Source organism: Carettochelys insculpta, chromosome 3, assembly GCF_033958435.1.
Source record: "Carettochelys insculpta isolate YL-2023 chromosome 3, ASM3395843v1, whole genome shotgun sequence".
NCBI lineage: Eukaryota > Metazoa > Chordata > Testudines > Carettochelyidae > Carettochelys > Carettochelys insculpta.
In genome coordinates this window covers 169,295,328-169,322,191 of record NC_134139.1, presented here as the reverse complement: position 1 = coordinate 169,322,191, position 26,864 = coordinate 169,295,328, and the positions used below count along the sequence as shown (strand labels likewise).

At 40.7% G+C, this 26,864-nt stretch overlaps 1 protein-coding gene across 3 annotated transcripts in view; it reads left to right on the top strand.

Moving 5' to 3' along the window:
• The window catches only part of ARHGEF10 (Rho guanine nucleotide exchange factor 10), a 183,655-nt gene that overhangs the window by 65,139 nt on the left and 91,652 nt on the right, over window positions 1–26,864 (top strand). For 2 of the 3 annotated variants that reach the window (XM_074991189.1, XM_074991191.1), the window contains exons 8-17: window positions 3,729–3,892; window positions 9,583–9,699; window positions 10,967–11,081; window positions 13,110–13,213; window positions 15,203–15,280; window positions 15,500–15,679; window positions 16,866–16,982; window positions 18,516–18,608; window positions 20,304–20,474; window positions 21,736–21,881. In XM_074991189.1, coding sequence (XP_074847290.1) covers window positions 3,729–3,892; window positions 9,583–9,699; window positions 10,967–11,081; window positions 13,110–13,213; window positions 15,203–15,280; window positions 15,500–15,679; window positions 16,866–16,982; window positions 18,516–18,608; window positions 20,304–20,474; window positions 21,736–21,881 — 1,285 coding nt within the window. The remainder of the gene's footprint in view (window positions 1–3,728; window positions 3,893–9,582; window positions 9,700–10,966; window positions 11,082–13,109; window positions 13,214–15,202; window positions 15,281–15,499; window positions 15,680–16,865; window positions 16,983–18,515; window positions 18,609–20,303; window positions 20,475–21,735; window positions 21,882–26,864) is intronic. The other variant, XM_074991190.1, reaches the window with a different exon arrangement.

The following is a 26,864-nucleotide window of genomic DNA, read 5'->3' as shown; positions in this document are numbered from 1 at the left end:
ATTAACGGTGGGAAAGTTTTACACTAACTCCAAACTAATCTAGCTCCTTTAATGCATGGCCATGAATGGAAGGACAGGGAGTAGACTTTGATGGAATCCTGGCGCCATTGGTTTTGACCTTGAAAACTGTGAGTAGTGGAATGCTGGATGCAGTGTTGTTCAAAGATATTAGTCAATGTGATCTGCAAAATCACACCTTTCTCAGGTGCCTTCCTTACTGGGAAATCTCTAGATGGATTATATCTCCTAATCATGTACCAGGATTAGGGATATTCATAGTGCACCAGAGTGGTTCCACAGGAGAGAAAGCCAAGAGGTAGTTCAGTCTCTGAGCCTGACCCATAAAACAGAATGAGGCAATCGAACTACATCTCCCATGAGTTTCTGAATATAAATCCTTTGTTGTAAATCAGATGTTTTTAGCTGAAAATGTTTTGCTTTTTATTTTTTATTGAAAAGTCTAAACTTTCTGGGGGAGGAAGGGAGAAACAGAGAAGACTCTTTTTTGTGACCTCCTATATTGACTGTGGTGTTATATATAGACAATGGGATTTTGTGGTTAACACTTAAGAATTTGTTTCTTTTTAAATTGAGAACAGAAATGCATATTAATCCTGTTGGATGGATTTTTTTTTATTTATAAGGGATTTTTAAAGTAATCACACCACATTTAAAGATGAACAATGTTAGGTCTTTAGAAATTGGGCTGTTTGTAGTAATGATGCCGTTCCTGTCTCGTTACCATCTCAGTTTGGGCTTCCATTATGCTATTAAGGCAGACCCACTGAATTCACTGGAATTTAGCTTGGGGGCAGAGTCCACCCACACAGCTGTCATAGTAGGACTGGGGTCTATGGTCCCCTTTTACAATGGTTATATTATGTGGATTTCCCATTAGAGTCAGTGAGAGTTTCACATACAGATTGTTTACAGGACTGGGCCATAAATCAGACAAAGGCAGGAGAGCTATTTAACTACGTGTGACCCACAGTTTTAGTCTGCTGCCATTATAATGATTTTTTTTGTTAAATTCTCTATTTTGCTGGACTTCCATTGAAAGGTGGTAGGCAGTGTGTGTTTTAAAAACAGACTTGGTATTTATGCGCAGGAATCAACGGCTACGTCTACACGTGCACGCTACATCGAAGTAGCTTATTTTGATGAATAACGTCTACACGTCCTCCAGGGCTGGCAACGTCGACGTTGCGCAGCACCACATCGAAATAGGCGCTGCGAGGAAAGATCTACACGCCAAAGTAGCACACATGGAAATAAGGGTGCCAGGAACAGCTGCAGACAGGGTCACAGGGCTGACTAGCACTTCCCTGGCAACAGCTAGCTGCTCCCTTAAAGGGCCCCTCCCAGACACACTTGCACTAAATAGCACAAGATCCACAGAGCCGACAACTGGTTGCAGACCCTGTGCATGCAGCATGGATCCCCAGCTGCAGCAGCAGCAGCCAGAAGCCCTGGGCTAAGGGCTGCTGCACACGGTGACCATAGAGCCCCGCAGGGGCTGGAGAGAGCGTCTCTTAACCCCTTAGCTGATGGCCGCCATGGAGGACCCTGCAATTTCGATGTTGCGGGACGTGGATCGTCTACACGTTCCCTACAGGGCGCTATTCCCATCCCTTCATGGGGTTAGCGACTTCGACGTCTCGCCGCCTAACGTCGATGTTAACTTCGAAATAGCGCCCAACATGTGTAAACGTGACGGGCGCTATTTCGAAGTTGGCGCCGCTACGTCGAAGTAGCATGCACGTGTAGACGCGGCTAACTAGATTCAAAAGTTGAGATTCAGCATTTCAAGGAGTTTGCTTTTTTCTAATATTAAATGCATTAAATAATATTTAATACTGCAATATTGTCAGATTTTAGTTTTTTAGTTTAATATGTCTAGAGGTATTTAAGTATGCAAAAATAAAGTCATTTTCCTCTGAAACAATTTATAATTTCCATATAGTCTAAATCCTGTCTCTTTTTTTTTTGTAGACTGTTGCATAAACCAAACTTTATCTCCAAAGTGTTGGTCGGTGTTCTGAGATTTACTGGAGAACAGTTATTAGCAGTAAATTATAACCCTCCTGAAAATAAAAATGTATAAAGGCAGTGCTGTCTATCTCAATTGTAATGATGCAAATGATGCCCTATATTGTTACTGAAGCAAAAGCCTGCTTTCTCATGATTATTTGGCAGTAAAAATCTTTCCATTTCATTCAGGATCTATGGGTGATATGTCATGCCTGTGCCAACTAAAACATCAGTCATGGTAAAGATGGGAAGTAGGAGGCAGAAATTAATAAAGCAATTTAAATCATTTCCCCCAAGCAATGCAGACAGTTACAATAACTTATTCAATAAGTAATGTACAAAATGTTTTCCATTAATTTTTAGTTGACAGCACTTGATGTGGCTGCTGATATGAAGCCACTTGGACAATGTTTTGAAAAAAGCTAAATGTTTTGAGCTCTTAATCTTGTTTACACACAAGGTAATGCTCCTGTATTTGAGATGATGCATTCATGACTGCTGAGTACGAGTGTAGTTAGGAGGATGAAAATGCATCATAAAATACAACAGTTTTGGAGCATAGTCCTTGCTCTTCTTTGGTCTGATCCATTTTATTTGAAGTGATAACTTTGTAATTTTTTCCCTACACAAAATATGTCATATTTCAGCAGCTATTGTGTGCTTTGGTTGAGGAAAGGCTCCTAAAGCGAGTACATGTGTTAGCAAGAAACATCCAAGGGTCTTCTTCTGCTCACCATGGGAGTAATGATGTCGCTGTCCCACTGAACTTGTGTGCACCATGAGCAGGATTTTCACAAAGATCTACTGTATATCAAATAAAACATATGAGCTATGTTTACACTAGCACAAATCTTCGAAATGGCCATGCAAATGGCCATTTCGAAGATTACTAATGAGGCACTGCAATGCTGCCAGCTGCGGCTCTTTGAAATTGCCACTCTTCGCTGCTGTGTGGCTTGTCCTGATGGGGGTGGGGGCGCTTTTTAAAAGGACCCCGGGATCTTCGAAATTCCCTTATTTCTATCAGCAGATTTGCATCATTGCATCATTTGCACCATTACAATTGAAACAGACGGCACTTCCTTTATACATTTTTATTTTCAGGAGGATTATAATTTACTGCTAATAACTGTTCTCCAGTAAATCTCAGCACACCTGACCAACACTTTGGAGATAAAGTTTGGTTTATGCAACAGTATACAGATAGGAATAAGGGGATTTAGTCAGTCAGCAGATAGGAATAAGGGGATTTTGAAGTTTCCGGGGTCCTTTCAAAATGCACTTCAGCACCTCATTAGCAATCTTCGAAATGGCCATTTGCATGGCCATTTTGAAGATTTGTGCTACTGTAGACATGGCCATAAAGGCAAATCCTGCCTTATCACCAGCATACCAATAAATACAAATGAACAGCTGCCTTGGTGCACATCTCTTTGAAGAGACCAGGCTGCCTAAGGGGCACGGTGTGGGCAGCAGAGTGTTAACCATACATGCCAGTGGGATGCACCAAGGAAATATCTGCCTAGAAGCTTGAATGCTGAGGAAAAGCTTCCTACCTTACCCTACCTATGTGGTGTAGCAAAGGGCGGACTATAGCCCATAGTGAACAGGCACTTTGGAATTAAAACACATTGGAACTTCTTTGATGCTTAAGTAAAATATTGTGTTTTCTGTTGTGTTGGTATTAATGCATGCAGAGGAAATGATTTATGATGATGTTGAAAATGGAGATGAAGGCGGAAACAGCTCTCTAGAATATGGATGGAGTTCAAGTGAGTTTGAGAGCTATGAAGAACAAAGTGACTCAGAGTGCAAAAATGGAATTCCCAGCTCCTTTTTGCGAGGCAGCCACAAAAGACATGTATGTAATCTACAGTAGCCTTTTCATTATGCAGTTTTATCTAAATATCCTGATTCCTCAACATTTGCCTTGCCTGGTTATTCCCATACCTTTTCATGAACCTAACTTCAGAGTACAAAGAGCAGCTTTGAAAAGGAGCTATGAACCAGTGAGACAATGAGGAATGAAAGTGAAACATAAAAGGAAAAAAAAACTGATGAAAATGTAAAGAGACACAGATCTGCACATGGGCTGCTTAAATGGATTGTTTGTTTTTTGTGAGTTGTTCTTGACCTTTTCCACTTCCACAGCTGCTGACATAGTGCAAGTGGCAAATGTGCAAGGGAAATACTGTGACGAGTAGGACTGGGAGGAAGGGGTTTGCAGAATTCACAGAATTATTCAGTTTGCAAAAATTCCTCTGCTTACTATGTTTTTTATTATGTTGCTCTGTGGTAACTTAGCTTTGGAAAAAAACAGCTATTGTAGCTGAGGGAAGCCTGTGCTATATATCGGGGACAGAAAGACTCACCCAAAATCCTGACTGGTGAAGGTGGATGGTGAGTGTGCAAGCTGTATAGGGCCTGATTCTCTGCTCTGGTTCTTTTGTGCTTCAGTGGTCCTGGAGTCCACCATGGACTGGTTCAGTACTTAGAGTATGTTGCTTTAGGTTCTATCAGCTGGTTGTGATGATCTAGGTGTTGTTTGGGAGCTGGGATTTGATAGAGCACATGATGATCCAGCCAGCCAGGCCAGTGTAATCAGGACTGGTTGTTGCAGAGCCAGTTGTAGCAGTGGATTTCCAGAGGAACACATAGACGGGGAAGATATCAAAGGCTGAGAAGTAGCCTGTACTGTGAATCTGTATTTGAATTGCAACTTATTACTCTCCTTACCTCTGTGGTTTTTTTTTTGTTTTTTGTTTTTAATCTTTCTTCCCACTCATTCTCCAGGTTTCTTACCTTATGTGTAAATACAGCTTGAACCTCTCTTGTCTGCCACCCTTGGGACCTGACCTCTGCCAGAGAAGAGAACTTGCTGGATGATGGGAGGTCAATATTTTCTAGCATATTACCAATGCTTCCACTGTTTACTCATTTTTTAGAAGACATTTAGGGGTAAATTACAACTAAAAACAGCACAGAACACAGAGCCAAGAGTGGTGGCTGTAAACAAACTTTATGGGACTACAGGAAGCTTGGCCACACGTATGATAAGGGGCCATCCGGCTAACAATACTCATGTCAGATTACTGAGGTTGCTGGACGAGAGAGTTCCTGATTAGAGAGGTTCAACCTGTAATTGTGTTTTATTTCTGTCCTTACACTGCTTATTTTCTTACATTTCCTCTTACAGGGTTTGCAAACCTAATAACATAGCACTTTCAAATACAAGATATTCAAGTGGATACAAAGTTAGGGGAAAGAAATTCACCTAGGAGGGAAGACTTAGAAGATGTTATAAGAATTTGGTATAACACCCTATATATAATAGGATACAATCCAACAGGATCCACATTTTGCTTTCACAGATTTCTTAACTCACTGCTCCATCCATTGCTTTATATCCCATCCACACAGAATCCAAGTCAGGAACTGGGGTGCAGAGGACGAATGACTTAAGAACTGTATTAGTTTAAAAGAGACTTTGTAAATTATTTCATTTTTTCCCCTGGCCTAAACAAGCTTAAGCCACTGTACCTACTGCTTGCTGGGGTAATTCTGGAGCTGGCTGCAGGAAGCTCTTGTTCTGATTCTGAATACATTAGGTTGCAGTTGAGAAATGCTCTGCACATAGGCTGTATCTACACTACAAGATAAATTCAAATTTAAGGCAGTTAGCTCAATATTACCAGGTGACTGTCTTCACTATAAATACCATTAGCTTGATTTAGGGTACACTAATCTTGAGATTACAAAACCACAGTTATCTGACGGATGTAGCATCAAACTCGGTTTCAGAAGTTCGATCAAAGGCAAATGTGGAAGCGCCACATCTTAAAAGTGAATTTATTTGCCTCCAAAGGTGTCCTGTAGGTAACCCACAATGTCCCTCACTGCTTAGCTCCAGCTGCTGCTCTCCAGTAATGGGAAGACTGTGAATTATCAAGCAGGAGCAGCAAGCCTGTGGCTGTATGCTCATGTTTGTATGAGAACCTGAGAAATGTCTTTCTTTCTTTCTTTCCTATTAGGGCTGTGAGCTCATCTATCCATTACAAATAGCCCCTGCAGGGAGTTTGTGGCTCTGTCTCTACACTTGTAATTTTGTTCTGCGATGCCTGGCGCCAGCCCGTGCCCCACTGTACCATGTGGCAACAAGGCTGTTCTAGGGGGTGTGCTTGCATAAGATGCCGAGAAACTTCTTCTCAGTAGTTTACATTTGTGTGCAAACCCCCTTCCGTCCCCCACAGGCACCATGCAGTCAGGGTCTTTCCCATGCTCTGCCACATCACGTGGGTAGCCCCCGATCCAATAAAAGGATGTGCCTGACTTTTGTTGCTAACAATGCTGCCAGGTAGTGCCGTAGATTGCATACATTTAGGGCTCCAAGGGTGGGCGAGGTATCTGGGGGCTTGGTGCTGGAGTGGGGAAGTCTTCCCTGGCAGCTTAGATACTCAGGGAGGACCACCTGAACTGCCCTCCCGCAAATGAACACCCCTTATGTGGCTAGTATGGCTTGCTGCCGCTGGTGGTGGTGGGGGAGTCTCATGAACTGTGGGGGCTGATTCCCCATGAAGGCACTATGTCAAGTGGGCCCTCAGCAACTGCCCCCATCCCCCGCCCCCAAAACACGAGCTGGCCCACCTAATTAATGAGATTAGGGAATTCCACCATTACCTTATTATACCTACAGTGACATTCTTTCTGTGGTGTTCTGTTTTGTTCCAAAACTACCTTTGCAGAGGTTCTTCCGGGGACATCTTTTACAGAACATACGTTATTTAAATCATTTTCGTCCTCTATATTATTTTCTCTCTTATGTAAGTATTTTGCCAGTGGGCCTAATTTGACAGTCTCATCTCCTTTTCAGCTACTTCAACATTCTGCCACCTCAGCTGGCCTCTCACTGAACCCCCCCATCCCTGTAGTGTAGGGAAAGCCAAAAATTCTTTTTTCCTATAATTTTCTACCCTCTTTCTTCTAATTTTACAATACGGTCCAGGCCCCTGTATTATTTTCAGGGATCACATGCAATGATGGGAGGTGGGACACTCAGTGGATGACCAGTTGAGAACACAGTTGTTGCACAGAAGCCTTATAGTTCACTGGAAAGCCAGAGAGTCTCCCACTCAGCAACTCTCTTTTCTGAAAATCTTTCCTATCTTCTCTTTCTTCAAGCTTTTCAGGGTTCCTAGATTCTTCTATCCTCTTTCTTCTAACGTTGAGGGTCCCTGTATTATTTCCAGGGACTGGCATATTTTCAGGGATTGGGAGGGGAATGAGGAAAATGCAATGTGGAAAGATGATGTTAAAGAGCAGTGAGCATACCCAGAATGCTATGGGGATGAAGGAATTATGGAACAGGTTTCCACAATGCACTGCTGCAACAGTCGACGTTTGCCATTTGGGTGTGGCAGCAATGAGTCGACTTTGTGAGGAGCACATGGGAAGTGAGGCTGGTCAAATTCGAATTTATAAATTCCAGAATTACAAAATCAATATTAATGAATTTGAATGTATCTCATAGTGTAGATGCAGCCTTAGTGTGCCTGAGGACACTGGCTATTTTGTTGCCTCCCTGCCTTCTTGTGTTACCTGTAGAGACAGCCTGGGGCACAGGGAGACTCTACATGTGTATGCAGAGCAAGTTTCACAATGATTTTAAGTGCTTATAAATATATATGAACCTGCCAGAGTCTCCAGGTAAGGACTGGGAGTGAGTGGGGAGAAAGACTGCCAGGAGTGAAAAAATGGTTCAGGGGCAGGAGTGTGAGAGAAGATGGGCAGTGGTCTGGAAAGGACATACCATGGAGTTAAGGGATTGGATAGCAAGGACCTGGGCTACCTGGTCTTGGGATGAGAGGTTGCAGTGAGGGGAGAAGGGATGGGTAAGAATAGGATGGGATGGGGGCCAGAAAGGGGAATAATGGAAATGCCAGAGACTGGAAGCCCTATGCAGGTTATAGGAGTCGTTGTAGGGAATGGGAGGAACTAGAAAGGAACTTGGAGGCATTCAGGAAAAGGAAAAAAAATTCTTAAAGGTGTACACTTTGTAAATACAAATCCTTAAGCACTTAGAGCTTGCAGTGTGGATAAAAGCACTCCCTCTCTCAATTACTCATTCCTTTCCAAATGTAAATTCCTCCCCCGCCTCACAAACCTGATGTGGAATGTTGCTAAAGTCTGCAAGGCGTAATACTGCTTCAGAGGGTCTCATAATGAATCCGGTGGCTCTTGTATGCCAGCCAGGGAATCAGCTGGCTCCATTAGCTGTCCATTTAGGATTGTGCCTCTTAAAAAGCCTAAGATTTATGAAGTGCAATTTTGTTTGTAGGTGTTGGTGGGACTTTGGTGAAGTAAACTTTAACCTTGTCTGTTTTTTGGGGGGTGGCATGTTTGCAAAATGAAATTTCCTCTTGTTAGTAGATCAGATTCTGCTCTTGTTTACCATGGTGTGAGGAAAAGTGGTATCAATGGTGTTAATTACATTTTGACTTACCAGGGTGTAGCTGAGGGAAGAATATAGCCCATTGTTTTCAGCTTGGTGGACATTTTGTTTCTGATTACCTTGATTTGTTGTCAAGAAATTCTGTTCATGTCAAGATGGGAGGTTTTACACTTAACCTTTTCAGTGAATATTTTTCTTTGTACCTTCACCTGAGATTCTCAGAGTGCTTCACAAACATTATTTAATTAATAAGCCTCACAATGGCCCTTGACAGGTATTGTCCCTTTATCACAATTTAATGCACGGAATGATTATATGACTTGCCCAAAGCTTGACTGAATCTGGAATGGAGCTGTGAGCAGGGGACAGATTTTCTGATTCACACTCTTGTGCTGTAACTAGTAGATCTTTCCTACTAGACAATGCTTACCCAACTCAACAGTGCGATGAACCTCCAGTTTCAAAGATATTTGGAAGTTATGCAGTTTTTCATAGTTTTTCTTCCTTGATGATCTTCGTAAATATAGAAGCTAGGATTCATACCTGGCACAATGGACTGATGTTCTGAGTTAATGCTAATATAATAGCAAGTGACACAGTATAACTTTAAATTTAGATGAACTTTTGAAACCCCTGTTATTTTTGGATGAGGGAACCTCTCTCTTTCTTCATCGTGGAAGGCACTTGCCAGTGTATCGTGAAGGCCTTAGTCTAAACTGTAGTGTGTACATCTACACAGGGGTAAAAGACTGGGGGCAAGGCTGTGGCTGGCCAAGAGTCAGGATTCAGAGCTGAGGCTCCAGCCTGAGCCCCAATGTCTATACAGGAAAATTTAACCCCCGGAGCCTGAGCTCTATGAGTCTGAGTCAGACAGCTCAGGCCAGCCATGAGTTTTCATACCTTTGTGGACATATTCAGTAAATGCAGCGATGTGTAGGACACCATAAACAAAAATGTCCAGCTCCCCTAATTGGTTACATTCTTTCTCTTGACCAGACACAGATAGGCAGACAGAATCGCATGCATGATACTTCGCAAGTATTTTAGAGTTAAGTTTGCGCTACAGGCTTTTTGAAAAGATTGTATTTTTTTATACACTGTAGCTTTCTCATGACCTAACCCGTTTAAAGGAGCACTATGAGAAAAAGATGAAAGATTTGATGGCAAACACTGTGGGAGCAGTAGAGATTCAGCAACTAAAGCAAAAACATGAGCTGAAGGTAGTGTAGTTAATTTTTGTAACAAGCTATGTGTTAAAATGATTGTTCATCAACTGCAGACAATGTTATCTCTTCTTTATTAAACAGCAAGTTAAATATCAAAAATGGAACAGTAACTTATTTAAAATTATTTCTAAATGTACTGTATATTGTACAGTTTGTTGTACAAGAACATTGTCAAGGACTTTTATAGTGTTTACTCTTCGTAATACTTTTACAAGATCAGCTAGAACACTGTCTCTGCTTAATGAGAGAGGCCCTGTTCCTGCAACCTGATCCAGGTGTGCCCATCCCCTGTGGAGCCCTGTTAAAGTCCACAGGATCTATGCGGGCAAAGGTCTCAACCCACATGGATCAGATCACAGGACGGGGGACCTTCATCTTTTATACCGAATGGAGCTGAAATGAAGAAGGTGTTTTTCTTCAATAACAGTTCTGGGTCATATACTGAAAGTGGCTTGTCACAGCAAGATACCTTTGTTTGTGTCCTGTTATAATTGACAATGTCAGCACAGTTGTGGGAGTAGCCTTCACTTTTGCTGAGGCTGCAGTCAGGAAAAGGGAGAGCAGTTTTTTGAATGGCGATTAACGTCCAGAGGAAAATTGTACCTCTGGCTGGTAATAATAACAATTTTTACATATGTGCTTAAAATAAAGTAATGTAGACCTTGTTGGCTGTAATTTTAATATCCTTGCAATATAATTCTTATTCAAAAATGTAATTAATTATAAATACATCAAGGAACCAGTGTTTAGGTCAGTTTTAGTCGTGAACAGGGTTAGTAGCTTGCATTTGAGGTTGAACTTGGGCCAGATTTCAGTTTCATAGCAGAGATATTTTGTGATCTGTTCTCAGTACATATCTACTCAGCTGAACCTTGGAGGTTTGTGCCAGCTCCAATGGTGAAATCTAATGATTCTTCTAAAATTTCCACCATCTTGGATTGCATACAAAGCAAACTCAGAAATCAAGTCTCCCAGGTATAAGCATTATCCAAAAAAAAAAAAAAAGAAAAAGTCAGAAGACAGGAGAGACCAATATGCAGAGTAATGTATTTTAAAGCATGCATATATACTCATAACAACTGGAGTAGTCTTCGGCCATAAGAATATAGTCATTTGACTATAGGTTAATTTTTGGGCCTAAACTTCTTGACAATGTTCTTTTAAAAAGTCACATATTTTAAGGAGATTGCTGCTACAGTATGTTGAATTCTACTCTTCTTATTCACTGAACATGTAGAATATGTTTTTTGTTGTCTTGCAGATGCAAAAGCTCATGAGGGCTGCTAGGGAAGGGACCAAAGATGGCTATGAAAAGACTAAAGCAGCTGTGAAGAAAGGTCGGTCATTCATCAGAACCAAATCCTTTGTTACCCAAGGTAGGTGTACCTTATTTACGTTTCTCTGTAAAGTTCACTTAGGTGATTGTCTTGGCATGTTCTTTGCTTATATGGGACATGTGAGAGTAGAGTTATGTTGAAAAAGCCTGTCTCACAATGAGGACCCTGATAGACCTGTGGTTGGGGAATCTCCAAGAGTTTTAAAATTTTGAAGAGAATCCTGAGGACGCTGGAAAACACTTGAAGTGTGAGTCAGCCATATTATGTGTTGGTCAGCTTTGTACTGCCATGTGAGTGTGTTCCTTTAGAATAGAAAATGCCTAGCACGAAGCTCATATGTATTATAGTAAGTGGGACCATGGGAAACATTAAAGAATAGGTGTCCCCCATTGACGTCCCTCAGATAGGTCCCTTGAACGTCAGCTAGGTGCTGAAGAAATCTGGTGTGTGGGGGAGTGCGTCAGCCAAGCAAAGAGGAAAGCTAATTGAGGAAGGAGTTTTTCCACCTTGCAAATTCTATGTGTATCTCCTGAGAATCTGTAAAACCAATCAATTTTTCCCACAGACAAAAAAAAATTGCCATCCAAAAATGTGCATGCTCTTCTTCTGGGATACATAGCCCCTAGGTAATTAAGTATGGTAACTTCATGGTTGACTAAATAATGAACTTGATGGTGAAGGTCAAATTATGAGCAGGAAAATTGTGTGAAAAGACCTCCCATTCTCCAGTTCTCTGAAATGCTTGTCTTCAGGAGCCGGTTTGAGAGCACAACAGGGATATGACTACAGCCATATGACTACAAAAATAATTCTCTTGCCTGGGATCTTGAGTGAAGAGACAGACTAGCTCCCTGCATTTATTTGGGATGAGAAGGAATTGTGTATTCCTTGACACATTCTATCCATGATAAAAGCTATCTTCATGATCTGCTTCTGATGGTGGGCTCATGGTGGGGAGGGCTGTGTGTCTGTTGTTATCAAGCACAGGGCTTGAATAATGGGAGCAGCTTTCCCCAGGACTGCTGAGCTGAATAACTTATTCAGATCAGCCAAGTCCTGGGTCAGTTACCCTATCTTGTAGGATGGTAGGGTGCGATACTCAGCTTGTAGTCCATAGAGCTAACACTTAGCTATCTAGGGGCTGTGCATCCAAGAAGAAGAGCGTGTACATTTCTGGACTGACTGAACTCTCACCCAGTTTTCATGTCTGTGGGAAACTGATTAGTTTTACAGACTCTATCACATGGACATTGCAAGCTAGGAAAATGCCTCCCTTAATTAGCTCTTCCTAAGATATCTCTGCTTATGCTTTTTACATTATACTTCCTCAAGGATTACTTCTCTCCTATTTATTTACCTGTCTTTATGTTACTGCCAATCTCTGTAGTATTTGAGTATTCTCTGTGTAAAATGGATAGCACTTTTGAAGTCCCTAGTGGCCTACATGGACTCTCTGCCTCTCTTTCTTTACTGTGCTTGAGGAATTCTTTTTGTTTTGATTGGTTGATTTTCTTGTTTGTTACAAGTTTTTTATTTTATTTTGGGGGTAGGGCTTCGTTGGGTATGTTGATATTGTGAGGGCCATTCTTGCCACTTTTGAAGATGAAGAATTTGCAGCACTTCTTAAAGATGGTTAGATTATGGATCACCTAATTTTCTGAGGAAGTGTGTTCAACAGACGCTTCCCCCTTGAGCAAGGTGGTTTTGTCCCATGCTACCATCTGCTTCATTTTGGCAAAGATGAAGAAATGGAAGTAAAGCAAAAGACACAGAAGCTGCCATATGCACTGAGGATGCTTGGGACCTGTCCCATCCTTGCCATATCATTAATTCACCCCTAGCAACAGAAAACACCAGAAGTTATTCTTTGTGTAGCTCTCGGTGTTTCTGGCACTGATGAAATTACACTGATGATAGAGGCAGATTTCATTAGCATGCTTAGTGTAGACAAGATTTTGGATACGCCAGTATAATGACCAAGTATGGATAATATGATTCTGATTTTTCTGCACATATGCATATTAAAATTGACTTTCTGCTGTATTTAATTATTTTTGAATCATAAAGCACCCTGTTTGGAAGAAGAGGAATTAAATTTATTTATTGATGTGGACTGTATGCATACAGAAGCAATTATGACTCCTATGCCTGAAGGATTATCTCAGCAACAGGTACTAATTTGTGTGTGTTTAGATATAATGGAAAGTATAGTAAATGACCCACAGGGAATCTGAATGGACAAAAGCCTGATTATGGTGGGGCAATTGTGCATATAAATTAAATAGACAGTGGTGCATTGATTATAGCTTGCATATTTGTTCATGTGATTTAGAAAATTAAGCCCAAATCCTGTGCCCAAGGTCACACAGGAAATCTGTAGCACAGCTTGGACTAGAGCCAAGGTTACTATTCCTGGCCAATAGGAACTGTGGGAAGTGGCATGGGCAGTACTGACATCCAATTTAAAGAAAATTAAACTTTTTCTAACGTTCTCCCCTTTTTGACAAGAAGATGAGTGAAGTGTTGGTGCCTGGAGATTGTGGTTAATTATGGGTATTGGACGAAAGTATAATTCAATAATAACATAATGATTGAACATTGTCCCAGTCTGTGCAGACCTGAAATGACAAGAGTGGATGAATAGTCTATTTGGGAGTGAATAGTCTCTTTATCAAAAAGAGAAATATTGTGGGGAAACTTATTGGAGGCATGCTTTACTGACAGGGAGATAGGGCTGGTGTGTTTGTTGTTAATGGCTACATGATAAGAATAGTAAATTATTTTGTGTATTGAGCATAAAAATCCATATACTTGCTACACACATACATATAGATATAATGGTATTTCTTTTTGGAATGAAAAGTAAAGTATTGTCTGTGGTACTTGACAATTCAGCAAATACATACTATACAATTTGGTCTTTTAGAATTTTCTTTATGAATGTGCTGCTGTCAGCCACAAGGTGGCATAACAGTTTTTCTGTAAATGCAGATCCTGTTTGAATTCCAATTTGTATAATGCATATGGTGAGCCTGGAAATGCTAGATCATTGATGGAATCAGTTGTCTTAGCTCTGCAGTCATTATTTGTTACAAGTTTAATACATTTCAGAATGAAAATGATGAGTCATATTTATTGTATTTCCCACCTATCCACACCAGCAAAAACATGAGTGTAGCAAACTTGTATTATTTCAACAAGTATATAACAGACCCCCTCAAGTTAGTGTTGCCTACATGTAGAATCTCTATCACTATGATGTGTAAGTACTGACATTATGCACTGTAGCTTATGTAGTTCTCAGTTAGAAAATTATTACAGCGTTAAAGTCACAAAAAACAGCGTTGGAAAAGTTAAATGGAATAAATATATCATAGAACCTATTACAATCAAGTTATTCTCAATGAGACTGAACAAGAATGTTTTTCCTTATGTAAACTAAGACAGTCAACGTAATGGGAAGAAAACACTGATCCTGTCCCAATATTTTCTCACTTGTACTGTTTATAAATCCTTCAAGAGTCTGTCACTGCATTATTTTCTCAAATCAGTGTTAATATGTTATGAAGATGTAAAACAACAAAAATATGTCACTTGAAGCCTGTTTTTAAAAACTGTCCAGCTCTGTTGCATGTGTATATCAGGAGACTGAGGTCCTGTCACCATGCATACTCAAAGCTATTTGTACCCCAACAATTGTTGGTGGGAAGAGGCTATGATTTAAAGTGAACTTTTAGAAGACAGAGGGAAAAAAGACAACTCATACAACTACTGCTATTATAGAATTTAATGCACAATTTAAAAATATAATTAGGGTAATAGCAATATCTGAAGTGATATAACATTTATTTTATTATAATTCCAATGTTAGGAATGTTTTAGGTTGATATATAATGTGCGGGGTGAATTATCAATGCAAATCTTTACGGTTAATATTTAATATAGATCTATGATTTTTGTCTAATACTCTCAACTCTGTTAAGGACAAGTGGACAAACTGTTCTTCCCCTGTAGGTTAGTTTATTTAGAATAGTAAACCAAAAAATAACAGTATTTGCACATCTTTATCAGTAATAATTATTATTTTCAACAACTTCCAGAACTGAGGAGATTATCAGCTACTTTGCATTAAAAAGTATAACTTGTATCACTTTGAACAGGTTGTGAGAAGATATATTCTGGGCTCTGTTGTTGACAGTGAGAAGAATTATGTGGATGCTCTCAAAAGAATTCTGGAGGTATCTAAATATTTTTGCTTTTTACTATTTGGAAGGGAACCAAATCCTCAGACAATTTATTAATTATATTGTGGCTCATATGCACAATGTTAAAGGGGCATCAGACCAAATGTGTTTTTATTTTTTACTATAAGAAAGGATTTAGTTTAGATTTTACTTTTTGGTGTTAAACTCTAATTTTTTTCAGGTTATTTGAATGAATCTGTTTTCTTTACTCAGCAATACGAGAAGCCTCTCTCAGAAATGGAACCAAAGCTACTGAGTGAAAGAAAACTCAAAATGGTCTTTTATCGTATTAAAGAGATTCTTCAGTGTCATTCAATGTTTCAGATAGCGCTGGCCAGCCGTGTCTCTGAGTGGGATTCTGTTGAAATGATTGGTGATGTCTTTGTTGCTTCAGTAAGTAAATACACGTGAGCAGAGACATGAAAAATGTCCAACTTCTTTAAAAATATAATATGTCTATGTAATTTTCTATCTCATTTGGATTCCCTATTATTTTTCTCTGTTTCCAGCTGCCAGTGGCTGCTGTAACAGTAGCACCTGTCTTCATTACAACAATTGTACTGACACCAACACTTCTGTTTGGTTGGCTTGCAGTGAAAGTGTTTTGGTCAACATTTGCAACGGTCAAAACAAAACAGCAGTCACGTAGCACTTCAAAGACTAACAAAATAATTTATTAGGTGATGAGCTTTTGTGGGACCGACCCACTTCTGATAGATCTTAAGAAGTGGGTCTGTCCAATGAAGCTCATCATCTAATAAATTATTTTGTTAGTTTTTAAAGTGCTACATGACTGCTGTTTTTTTTTGACAGAATACAGACTAACACTGCTATCTCTCTGTTACTATTTACAACTGTGTGTGTGCCTCATGTTAATAAACTAAATCTCCATTTAGGCATCTAAATAAAAGGCTTCGTTTACCAAGATGCTGGGCCTGCACAAATCCCTCAAAATCAACATGAGCTGCAGGTGTTTGACACCTGTGAAGAACAGGAAACATGAAATGGTCCTCAGAAGATTTGCTTATAGCCAGAAATACTGCAGGCAATGTCCTGTCTGTCTGAGTTGAGCATGGTGCAGGAAAGGGTGAATGGTAGATAGGCAGGAAAGCAGTTCCTCCATCCTCTGCCCACCAAGGGACTGAACCAACCTCTGGTTTAACTTACAGTAGCCTAAGGTTCTGACTTAAAGCCCATTCCATAGGGTGACCATATTTCCTTGTGCCAAATACAGATTGCTTAGCACTGGTGGCGGCCACCAGTGATTGAGGCTGCTGCCCCACAGCAGGGGCTGCAGGGGATTGGGGCTGCAGCTGAAGTAACTGTTAGAACCTTGCTTTTACAATTCACAAGTTTTGCAAACTTACAACCTTCGCTCAGCATTCCTTAAATGTGCATGTTGTAGCTTATCAAGAGTTAACTGGTAAGTCCAAACTATGGGCTCAAGAGAAGCTGAAGCTATTCAGCAACTTCTTTGTGGAGCACTCAGCACCAGGTATTTAGATGTCAAAAATAAAATGAGCCTATCTTCAGCGGGAGTTCTGGTTGATGACAGAGGTTTGTCTTTTCTGCTTTTCAGTTTTCTAAATCCATGGTTCTAGATGCATACAGTGAGTATGTAAATAACTTCAGTACAGCGGTGGGGATTCTCAAGAAAACATGTGCCACAAAGCCTGCCTTTCTAGATTTTTTAAAGGTGAGTGCATTTCAGGTTAAGAGAAAGCTGAAGAGAATGGGGTACTGCAAGATAATTTAAGGGGAAAATTTGGCACCATGATGTGTACATTCTGATGAAATTTAAAGGAAACAAGATTACCCACAATTCTAATGTAGCAGAAGGATGACATGATTTTAGCTACAAAGGGAATTTTGCCATGCACCTCAGTTTTATTGACCTTCAGAATGACTGTGCGTGGCAAGCTGTTGGGATTCTTTCCATGTCAGGTGAATATTAACTACTACATCAGCTACATTAGATATAAAAGGCTCAGTTAAAACTCCTGCTGAATCATTCTGTGCTTGCTAAGGGAACACACAGTGCTAGTAGCTCTAAGTCTCCTCAGTCTGACCTCAGTGGGATGCTTGCCTGAGTGAGGACGGCAGATTCAGGACCAAAACCTTTAATTTTGTTCAGGCCAAATTGCGGATTTTAGAGAGTCAGAGCAATGAGTCACATGGGTGGTTGTAGATCAGTACTGTAGTGATGGACACTAGTGTAAGTACTTGAGCTGCTCAACTTTATTTGCATTTTGAAATGCTAATATAATACCAGAGATTGGGAATGGGCAACAGGGGATGGACCGGTTGGTGATTTCCTGTTCTGTTCATTTTCTCTGAAGCATCAGGCATTTTCCACTGTTAGAAGACAGGATTCTGGGCTAGATGGACTATAGAGCTGACTCAATATGGCCATTCTGATGTTAGGATTTTTCCATCTGGTTTTGGACCAAGTGCAAGCTGTTCAAAATATTTCAGCATTGTGGGGAAAAAAAAAAGAGAGGGAGAATAAAATGAAGTTTTCCCCCATTTGTCAACAAGCTGTAATAAATACCTTCCCAGAAGAGTCTAGAGTTTTTTTTCCTGAATGAAAAAAATGATAATTCTGTTTTTAATCCTTTCCCGTGGGGACCTTTAATGTTATATGAAGATGACTGTGGACTTTGCTTTGTGTTTACATATCATTGACGTTATGAATGTTTTCTCTAGACTTTTTCTTTTAAAATTCCAAAACACTTTAATGAGTATAGACCTATAGTATTGCATCATTTGTGTGTGGGATGGGATAGGATGGGGTGGGGGGGTTAACCCCAGCTCCCGCAATACAGAGCTGCTGTAGCAGAATAAAAGATCCTGGCCCAACAGAGCACTTACTCACCTGGTTAAATTTAAGACATGGAATGAGTCAATGGGAACCTGTTACATGCTTAAATCCATTGTTTAAACAAGTAGAAATAAGTTCAGGTCACACAGAATTTGGTTTCCCATTTCAGGTATTTTTGTACTGCTCATGTGTGATCCTTCCCTTGTTTTAGAGGAGGAACTGTTTTTTCTTTTCCCTTTCCATCACGACTGAACTAGTACTTCTAAATCAATTTATAAAATCTTTATTATGTTCATGGTACAAACAATGTTGCTGATATAAAAAAATCCTGGTAAATATTTTCATTTTCTGAAAGATAATGATAGAAATCTACTAACACAAGCAAATGCAGTGACCTTTTCATTTCAGCAATGCCAGGAGTCAAGCCCTGACAGAATTACACTCTATGGTTTAATGATGAAACCTATACAACGCTTTCCACAGTTCATTCTTCTGCTTCAGGTAAACAATATTTATCAATGATGCTTTGCTGATAAATGCCCCTTTGTATGTCTCTTAGTACCTGTTCTTATGCTGCAGCAATATATTGACGTGGGAGCTGATGTAGACTCTAGAGATCAAACAAGTGAAAAAATCTTTGAGAGTAATTGATTTTTTTGGGGTGGGAGGAGGTTGCAAGGATCTTTCTTCCCTGATTCAAAAACAGTTGTGTCATGTATTTATGTGTAACTGTCTTTATTTTTAAGGGCAGAATACTATGTTGAGGTAAGGGACAACTATTCAGTTGGGACTTTGGATGCTTGTGGTTCTTCTGTTTAGGAATTTGCAGTCAGTGGTATAAGTGGTGATATCCTTTTCTAAAGAAAGGGTTGTTTATTTTACTGTAGAAATAAAGAATTTAGATAAAAAAATTAAAATAACTGTTCACAGCATATCTGTCTCACCCAATGTCTTGCCATCCTGTGATGGCATCATACATAGGCATAACTTCTTCTCAGCAGATGCCTTTGTCTTTGCCTGTATCCAATGAACACCTCTGTGCTCCTTGAGAAAGTGCTTTTTCTTAAAATACTGGAGTTGTTTTGATCTTTTGGCTCCCAGCCCTTTTCCTATCCTGGTACTGTCTCTTAACAGATCTCAAATGATTGCACAGAAGTAGCCTATCCTGAGTTTTCCAGTTTTGTTCCATCCTGTTTTTCCTTACAGCCCCTTAGCAAACTAAATTAATATATCTGTAGAGTGAGCATCAGTAACTGAGTCAACATGCAGTATTATTAAATTATTACAGAGTAGCTCTAATTCCATTCTATGAAGCATTATCAATTGGTTAATTTCTTTAAGGTGTCATGGAGGATGTTATACCATGTGTAAGAGTGGAATGAAGACTAGAGATGGCTGAGGGAAGGAATTCACAAGGGGCCAGACAGAGTAGCATCACTCATCTAGTGGAGGAAATGCAGCAATTTGATAAGAAATAGTAGTGGGTAACAGCATGCCTTTTGGCAAAGGGAAACAGGCTTCTGAAATGGTTTCAATGTATGCCTCAAATGCGGAAAAGTTCAGAAATTATTTCAAGATCCGTAGAACAGGCACTGTTTCTTCCACTGCACTTCATACAGCCTTGAGCTCATTATTAGCATTTAATAAATAATAATGATAATGATGAGAAATAATTTTAGTATGACTTTACATTAAGTTAAAGGTTGGGATATTTTGTTAGGGTCATTGTTTACAGATATCTACGTATTTGAATGCATATTGATGTCCAATCCGTTTCTTTAATGTCATTTTCTCAGCTGACGCTGCAAATGAGGATGCCAAACGGAACTATGAAGGGCGCGATCCATAGTCTACATAGACTGAAGGATGCTACTACTGCTACTACTTTAATGTCATTTATATCTTTTGTATTTTTCTTCAGTTTAAACTCCCTTTTCCTTACATACTTACTGAAAATAAGCTGTTTATTTCACAGCCAATGACTCTTTGAAGAGCAATTAGAATACTCAGCCAGCCAATGATCCAAGTGACTGAAGATTCCATGTTTTCCATTATTTGTGTCAGAAATCATTAATGGCAATGGGCTTATTCTTAAGTAATATTCTGTTTCAAGAAGCAGTGCATTAGAGAGAAGTTTACAATACCATGTACTGTCTTTAACGTACACCTCAGAAATCATATCTGTGCTTTTTTTAGGATATGTTGAAAAATACTACTAAAGGACATCCTGACAGGCTGCCATTACAGATGGCCCTTACTGAGCTCGAAACATTGGCCGAGAAATTAAATGAAAGGAAAAGAGATGCAGATCAGCGCTGTGAAATAAAGCAAATTGCAAAAGCCATGAATGAACGTTATCTGAACAAGGTTTGGACAGAGAATAAGTTCTGCTGCAGGAGCTAATTCATTGCTAATTTCCTATTCCCTTCTCCTGAGCAGCTAGCTAAGTGGCTACCCAGTCTGCACTCCTTTGTGTTGTAGTTCTATTTAAAGCATAGACAGATTTGGGAGATAGAAGAGCTGGAAAATGTAAGGCCCCACCATGATAATATAGGTTCACCACCTAAAACCACTGTGTGCAGTGGGTGCAGGATTTAGTTCCACGCTCTGTAGTCTAGTGGTGGCACTCACAGCCTACTGGTGTTCTGGAGCTAGATAAAGGGAGAATGCTAACTCCTTATCCCACCTTATACCTTCCCATAGATCCTCTGCACAAGAACATCCTAATTTACCTTCATGCCAGGATTTGCTCCTATACGCAGTGTAAAATATTTAAATATCCACTTCCCTTAATATTTCAACCCAGCAAAGCCGTTCCAGATGTGTAGACAGATGCATTTAATAGATTTCTTGTTTTAAGTGTCTGTCAGTATTAGAAAACAGAAATAGTCTCATGGGAATGATGAGATATGTTTAAAAGGAATTGAGACAGGAACAACCATTTTGGCTGATATCTATATAGTTCACTAATGCCAGTCTTACTGTGCATCATAAATGCCCCTCTTTCTGGAAAATGAGTCATCAGATCCTGTATATTGCACTGTAGTTTGTTTAAACAGCAGCATGATGCTCAGCACATAGTTAAAGGAATTAAACACAGATTTAAATTGCATGTTTTGGGGACAGGAGAGAGCAGGGTAGTGCTGAGAGATACCACTCCAGTGTGAATTCCAGGTGACCTGCTATTGGATGTGGCAGCTTTGTGATAGTCAGTGGGGAGCCTGTAAACTGCATTATGTGCTTTTCTCAACTGCCCATGAGCACTGTAGCCTAGTGCAGGCAGTGTGAGTAGCCAGGATCCTGCTTTGTCCTGCTCCTTCTTGCCCCTTTGGGATAGTTGACACCTCAGAGCATATGTGAATTGACTGGAAGGGAGGAGTGTAGAGAAAGGGCTTGTGGAAGCCTATGCACCCAATTCCCATTTTCTGCTGGAGTGGTTTAAAGGGGCCTTTGTGTAAATGGGAATCAGGCTTTAAGAATTTAACAAAGACAATGTATCCATGGCCTTAAATCTGCCTATAAACACTTTTAACACAGACTAGAATAGAGTATTCAATTGTATTTATTTCTGTTTTTGCAGTGAATGATGGTTATGTCATTAATATGTTTGGTCATTTTAAAACTCCAGTTGCTTAGCAGTGGAAACAGATACCTAATACGGACAGATGATATGCTAGAAACAGTGTACAGTGAGAAAGGGGAAATTGTCAAAACCAAAGAACGACGACTCTTCATGCTGAATGATGTCTTGATGTGTGCAACAGTGAGTGCACGGTAAGGCTCGCTTCACACTATTTAGACTGATCGCTCAGAAACTTAACTCAAAGAGTGTATGGACTTTAACCCTGGATACTAGTCTCTATGAATTTCAATAGTAAATGTTCCAGTAGTTTTCTTATCATTCTTATCTCCTGGTTGTGTTTTAAAGAACTAAGATAACCCACTAGGAAAAAAGTACACACAAAGAATTACAGATAAAATTAGAGTGTCCGGTTTCCAGATATTGTCTTAGCTTACTAACTCCTCAACTCTGAAGACCTGATTGTTGATCTTGACTTAGGCATGGTCTATACAACCATGGGCCATTGATCTAAGTTACACATCTTCAGCTACATGGATAACATTACTGATGTCTGCTTTCTCAGATCTGCTTATGGCATTGTCTAGTGTGGTGAGTTGATTGCAGATGCTCTCCCATCAACTCTGCCTATATTTCTTGTTCTGGCGTAGTCAACAAGAGAGCACTTGTCAGGTGATTTATCACATCTTTACTACATACACAATAAAATTTGTCCCCCTTTGGACTGATCACTGCCCTTGGGTCTTGCACGTAGAGTACAGAAATGCCCTTAGGTAATGGGTGAAAATGAGTTTATATGAGCTAAGTCTGGTGTTGATTTTGCGCACACAAAACTGTAATTTGGCTGAGTTTAATGCTTAAAAATAAAAAAGGTGGGATGAAATCCTGGTATCATTGGAGTCAGTAGCAAAGTTCCCATTAACATCACTAGAGTCACGCTTTCACTCCAGAAAATTAAAACTGAAGAATGAAGAATGAATCATTTAGAAAAAGGTATGTTTTGCACAGTGCTGTCTGTCCTATTGCTGGCTGTAACCAGTACTATTAGCCTGTCACTTTCATATGTGCCAATGTCTCCGATATTTTAATAGGTTGGTTATATTTTATATTTTTTCCCTTTGTATACTGGTGCATGCTGACAGAGACCATTTAACTAACTAACTAACTAACTCAGGCTATGTCTACACTATGAGATAAATTTGAATTTATTTATATCGATTTTCTAATTCTGGAATTTATAAGTTTGATTTTGACCATCCTCACTTCCACCATGCTCCTCACAAAGTCGAGTAATTGCTGCCACACACAAATTGGCTAACATCGACTGTTGCAGTAGTGGATTATGGGAACCTATCCCACAGTTCCCTCATCCCCATAGCATTCTGAGTATGCTCGCTGGTCTTAATGTCATCCTCCCTCATTGCATCTTCATCGTTCCCTTCCTGATCCCTGAAAATATGCCGATCCTTGGAAATAATGCAGGGAGCCTCAAAGTTAGAAGAAAGAGGGCAGAAAGCTATAGAAAAAATATTTTTTTGGTTTCCCCCCACATTACATTGCCAACATGGACGCAGCAACTGTATTTTTAACTTGCCATCCACTTGTCCTGCTTCCCATCATTGCATGCATATGATCCCTGAAATGAATGCAGAGGCCCAGACTGTTTTCTAACGCAAGAAGAAAAAGGATAGGAACGTGTAGGAAAAAAGAATTTTTGGTTTCCCCCTTCACTATATCGGTGTTGGGGAGAGTCTTTGGCTTTCCAGTGCATTATAAGGCTTCCATGCAATGACTGTGTTCTCAACTGGCTGTCCACTGAGTATCCCACCTCCCATCATTGCATGCATATGATCCCTGAAAATAATGCAGGGGCTCAGACTGTGAGAAGAAAGAGGATACAAAAGTGGATGACAAAAGAAGCAATACAAGCTCTGAGGGCTCAGTTAACATGGTCCCTTCATGGTGAATCACCCCCTCCCCTCACCCCCCGCAGCTTATGAGACTTCCCCATGGCAGCAGCAAGTCCTGTTATGGGCTTTTCCCCAGTGGCAGTAAGCCCCTTAGCCTCCAGGGGAGACTCTTCCCCAGTGGTAGCAACACCTGGTATGGGCAAAAGGGGAGGTCAGTGGTGGGCCAGTTGAAGTGGTCCCTCCCCATGGCAGCAAAACCCCAAATTTCTTAGCCGCTGGGGGAGACTTGTCCCCAGCAGCAGCAAGCCCCTTAGCCACCAGGGAAGACGTTTCCCCAGTGGTTCCAAAGCTTGGTATGGGTGAAGAGAGGGATTCAGTGGGGAACCAGTTGAGGTGATCCTTCCTTCTGGCAGCATCAAAACCCCAAATTTTCCCCGGCAGCAGCAACACTTGGTATGGATGAAGAGGGCGGGGTTCAGTGGGGGGGGGCAATTGAAGTGGTAAAACCCTGAATTTCTTAGCTGCCGGGGGAGACTTCTCTTCAGCGGCAGCAAGGCCCTTAGCCACCGGGGTAGACTTTCCCCTGGAGGCAGCAACACCCAATATGGGTGACGGGAGAGTGTTCGGGGGGTCCAGTTGAAGTGGGCCTTCCCCACAGCATCAGTGAAGCCCCCCGTATCTTAACCACCAGGGCAGATTCCCCCACAGCGGCACCAAAGCCCCCAGTTTCTTAACCGCTGGGGGAGACTTCCCCATGGTGGCAGCAAAGCCCTGAATATCTTTCCAGCCCTTTGAGCCCTAAACGTGTGACTAGTAGCATGGTCAGCTCCGAACAGCAGGCCCATCCTTTTATTGAGTTATATTGGGTGTTATCCACGTGGTGTGGCTGAGCATGGGAAAGAACCAGACCGTGTGGCACCTGTGGGGGAGGGAAGGGGGTTAGTACACAAATGTAAATGGCTGAGAAGATGTTTCTTGGCATGTTATGCAAGCACAACCCCCAGCACAGCCTTATTGACACGTGGTATGGCAGGGCATAGGCTGGTGCCAGGCATGGCAGAAAAAAATTACAAGTGTAGAGACAGAGCCATGAACTCCCTGCAGGGGCTATTTGTAATGGGTAGATGCTCTCACAGCGCTAATAGCCAGAAAGAAAGAGAGACATTTCTTAGGCTTTCATACTAACATGAGCCCACAGCTAAAGGCTCACTGCTCCCACATGGAAATTCATGCTCCTTCTGTTACTGGAGAGCAATGGCCAGAGTGGAGCACTGAGAGGGACATTGTAAGGGACACCTCTGGAGGCTAATAAATTCTCTTTTAAGACGTGGCACTTCCGCACTGGCCTTTAATCAAACTTCTGAATTTGAGCTTGATGCTATACCCATCAGGTAACTGCGATTTTGTAATCTCAGGATTAGTGCACCTTAAATGTAGTTAATGGTATTCATAGTGAAGACAGTTGTGGTAAAATCGAGCTAATTGAATTAAATTTGAATTTATCTCGTAGTGTAGATGCAGCCTAACTAACTAACTAACCAACCTCTCTTCTCTCTTGTCCGGTAACATACGTAATCCAGCATGATTTTAGTTAGTCAGATGACCACTTATGCGTATGCCCAAATTTCCCATGGTCCCATAAAGGTTGTTTAAAGCCACCACTCCTGTCTTTCAGTGGTCTGTGCTCTTATGTAGCTCTAATTTATCTCTAAATGTCTTCTAAGAGCCCACTAAGCAATGGAAGTGTTGCTAATGCTGCTAGCCAATATTGACCTCCTGTGGTCTGGCAAATTCTCTTGTTTGGCACCAGTCTGGTCCCAAGGGTGCCAGACTAAAGAGGTTCAACCTGTAGTGCTAAGTCTGAAATGATATCAGCAAGTGAAAAGTGACATTTAATAGCACTTTGCACTTCAGATGTTCACGAGCTATTTTCCTCTTAAGCAAGAATTGAGACGTTTCTCCTTTCCCTTTTATTGAGTCTTTCAGTCACACTTGGCTGTATTTTTGAGATTCACTGAGAGAAAACTGTTTTCTTAATTTTGAGGAGTCTCTGGATTTGCTATTGTGCTAGCTGTTACAGTAATTACAAACTATTCTCCTCTTCCTGTGGGATAGACACTACCCTGCTTAGGAGCGTAGTCTAATTTGGTATACAAATGCCATGGGGATTTGCTAACACAGAAAAAGATGTCTCGTTGAAATGTACAGGGTTATTTTTATTTTAGCAGTTCAGAATAGAACCTGCTCTCACAAGTTCTCCGCCCATGCCTTCTCCATAATAATATGTTTGTAAAGGCTTTTCTTACGCCTACAGTTGGGATTTCTGCCTCCAACACTGTGCATTCGTTAAAGATAGACCAGGCTGCAAGATGTGCATTCTGATCAGGATCCATACTGTTGTGCAGCTTTGAGGTGTCCATATCTGGAGCTTCTTCATACATTTTTAATCCATAAAGGGTCATTACAATTTCTTAGTTTGACCAAAACATAGGCCATAGAATTTTGTTTATGATTTCTGCATCTAGTCCATACATTCTGGCTGAGATAGAGCTTATATTTTAGGATATCTTTATCTGACTTTCTCTTTGGCTGACATACTAAGAGAGACAAGAGGGGAGAGGTAATATCTTTTATCAGACCAACTTCTGTTGGTGAGAGACAAGTTTCCAATCCACACAGAGCTCTTCTTCAGGTCTGGCTATAACAATAAGGCACTAGTGATACAGATCAGCTATGATGTGAGTAGTGTGTAGATGTCTGGACCTCAGGTTTTTGTTCCTGCCTATCTCTTGATTCCAATGAAAGTGTGACGGTCCTTGTGAATTGTTAGCTGCATATTTAATATCTGAATTGTGAGGCTTTTCTCAGTAACTGCTTTCTTGATCTCACTAGCACTCCTGTTATTGGGTCGTTTCTAACTTCTGTGCTTCAACTGTGCTGACCTTCAAGAAGTCAGCACAAAGAAACATTTCTTTTAATGTCTCCTTTGTCCCCTTCTAAATATGGTTATATAGATCTGCCCAAGCACACAGAAAGGAGTGAATGAACCAGACCAATGAGAGGTTGTGTCACTATCCACCCTGCAATCTTGGGTGCTTCACAGTGATTTGCTGCTGCAGCTTCCAGTCTGGGCCCCTGACAAACAGCTAAACAGCATGCAGCTCATGCCAAGTGCCTGCGTGCAGCTGCAACCAGCCAGTAATACTTCAGTCACTCTGACTTCCACCAGCCTTGGTTACTACTTGGAAGTTGACCCCAACACACGCT